The following is a 2,171-nucleotide window of genomic DNA, read 5'->3' on the forward strand; positions in this document are numbered from 1 at the left end:
TTCATAAGCCCAAATTTTGAAAGAGAAGCTCAACTAGAGCTCAATTGGCAGAAGTAATGAATTCAAGCTTTTGGTTATCAATGGCACTGCATGAGAGAGCTCGACCATGGGTGAAGAGGAAGGTATAGAATTTTGAGATGAAAGGGAAGAATTCTCATTCTAATCTGAAAATGAATTACATGCCTATTTAACATAGATGTGGCTGGCATTCTAGTCCACAAAACTAGGAAAGTAATCCTTGTAAATCAGGGAAATTGATTTCCAAAGAATTAGTCAATGGACTGATCCTATTTATTAGGAAACAAACTAAGTAAGTAAATAACCTAATAATATGTAAATCTTCCTAATTAATTAAATAAGAAAATATCCTAATAATAATGTCAATCTTCCTAATTAATTAAATAAGAATCTGCTCCTTTCTACACTCCCCCTCAAGCTGGATTGTATATGTTATACAATCCCAGCTTGGATTTGAATTCTTTGAAATTGGCCCTTGAAAGTGCTTTGGTGAGGATATCAACTGTCTGCAGTCTTGTAGGAATGTAGGTCAATTGAACTATCCCTTTGTTGACCTTCTTGGAGATAAAATCTCTATCTATCTCAATGTGTTTTGTCCTGTCGTGATGACTGGATTTTTAGCAATACTGATAACAGCTTGGCTGTCTGAAGGCATTCTTGTGGTGTTTTCTGTGATGGCTCCAAGTTCCCTAAGTAGTCTCTGAAGCCACATTCCCTCACATATACTTAGAGCAAGTGCACGATATTCTGACTTGGCACTGCTTCTAGAAACCACTGATTGTTTCTTGCTTCTCTATGTCACTAGATTTCTCCACACATATGAATAGTAGCCAGTGGTAGATTTTTTATCAATTAATTCTCCAGTCCAGCTTGCATCTGTGTAGATCTCTATTTCTCGGTTTTCACATTTTTTGAATAACAATCCATGCCCTGGTGTCATCTTCAAGTACCTCAAAATCCGATACACAGCTTGTAGATGATCTTCTGTTGAATTGTTCATGTGTTGACTTACCACACTAATTGAGAATGCAATTTTTGGTCTAGTATGTGAGAGGTATATCAATTTTTCCACTAGTCTTTGATATCTCCCTTTGTCCACTGGAGCACTCTCTTCACTTGTCTTCATCTTCTTATTGGGATCCATAGGGGTATCAATTGGTCTACATCCAAGCATGCCCGTTTCATTGAGTAAATCTAGAATGTACTTCCTTTGAGAGACAAGAATCCCTTCTTTAGATGGAGCAATCTCCATCCCTAAGAAGTATCTAAGGGGGGCCAAGATCCTTAATTTCAAACTCAACAGCCAGCAGCTTCTTCAACTTGATAATCTCCTTTTCATAGTCTCTAGTTAGGATAGCAATCTTCTTTTTAGATGAGAATTTCACAAACAATGTATGATCAGTTTGACACTGTTTACATCCTTGTGAGACTATTGTATTGGCAAATCTATCAAACTAAGCACAAGGTGACTGCTTTAAACCATAAAGTGCTTTCTTGAGTTTACATACCACTCGACTATTGAAGGAATTCTCTAATCCCAATGGCACTTCCATGTATACTTCTTCTTCTAGATTGCCATTTAGGAATGCATTCTTGACATCAATTTGGTGTAGTGGCCAGTCTTGATTCACTCTAAGGGAGAGTAGAACTTGGACTATATTAAGCTTGGCAACAGGTGCAAATGTCTCTTGATAATCAATACCATAAGACTGTGTGAAGCCCTTTGCTACCAAAAGGGCTTTGTACCTCTCAATGCTGCCATCTGCCATGTACTTAACTGTGAATATCCACTTGCATCCCACTGGTTTCTTCCTATGAGGAAGCTCTAAAAGTATCCAAGTACCATTGCTTTCTAGTGCCCTGAGTTCTTCTTCCATTGCTTGTTTCCATGCTGGAATTCTTAGAGCTTCTTGAATAGAGTTTGGAACCTGCATATTATCAAGAGCAAAAACAAATGCACTATAGGGAGGTAGTAGCTTCTCATAAGCAACCTAGTTTCCAATGGGGTATTTTGTGCATGATCGAACACATTTCCTTAGAGCAATAGGCAAGTCAGAATTATCAACAATAGGACCAGTGACCTCATGATTTAATGGATCCATACCTGTTCAAATTTTTAAAGCAAGAGGAACTGGTTCTAGTTCTTGATCTTG

At 37.8% G+C, this 2,171-nt stretch overlaps 1 protein-coding gene across 1 annotated transcript; it reads right to left on the minus strand.

Annotated features, from left to right (window-relative positions):
- Window positions 1-595: 595 nt before the first annotated feature.
- Window positions 596-1,270, minus strand: LOC107433545 (uncharacterized mitochondrial protein AtMg00810-like). The gene is made up of 2 exons (XM_060817934.1): window positions 1,031-1,270; window positions 596-811 (listed from the first exon to the last, which is right to left on the minus strand). Exons 1-2 carry the CDS (start codon window positions 1,268-1,270, stop codon window positions 596-598), a joined length of 456 nt encoding a protein of 151 aa, XP_060673917.1.
- Between the last annotated feature and the right edge of the window lie 901 nt (window positions 1,271-2,171).

Source organism: Ziziphus jujuba, chromosome 6 (genome assembly GCF_031755915.1).
Source record: "Ziziphus jujuba cultivar Dongzao chromosome 6, ASM3175591v1".
NCBI lineage: Eukaryota > Viridiplantae > Streptophyta > Magnoliopsida > Rosales > Rhamnaceae > Ziziphus > Ziziphus jujuba.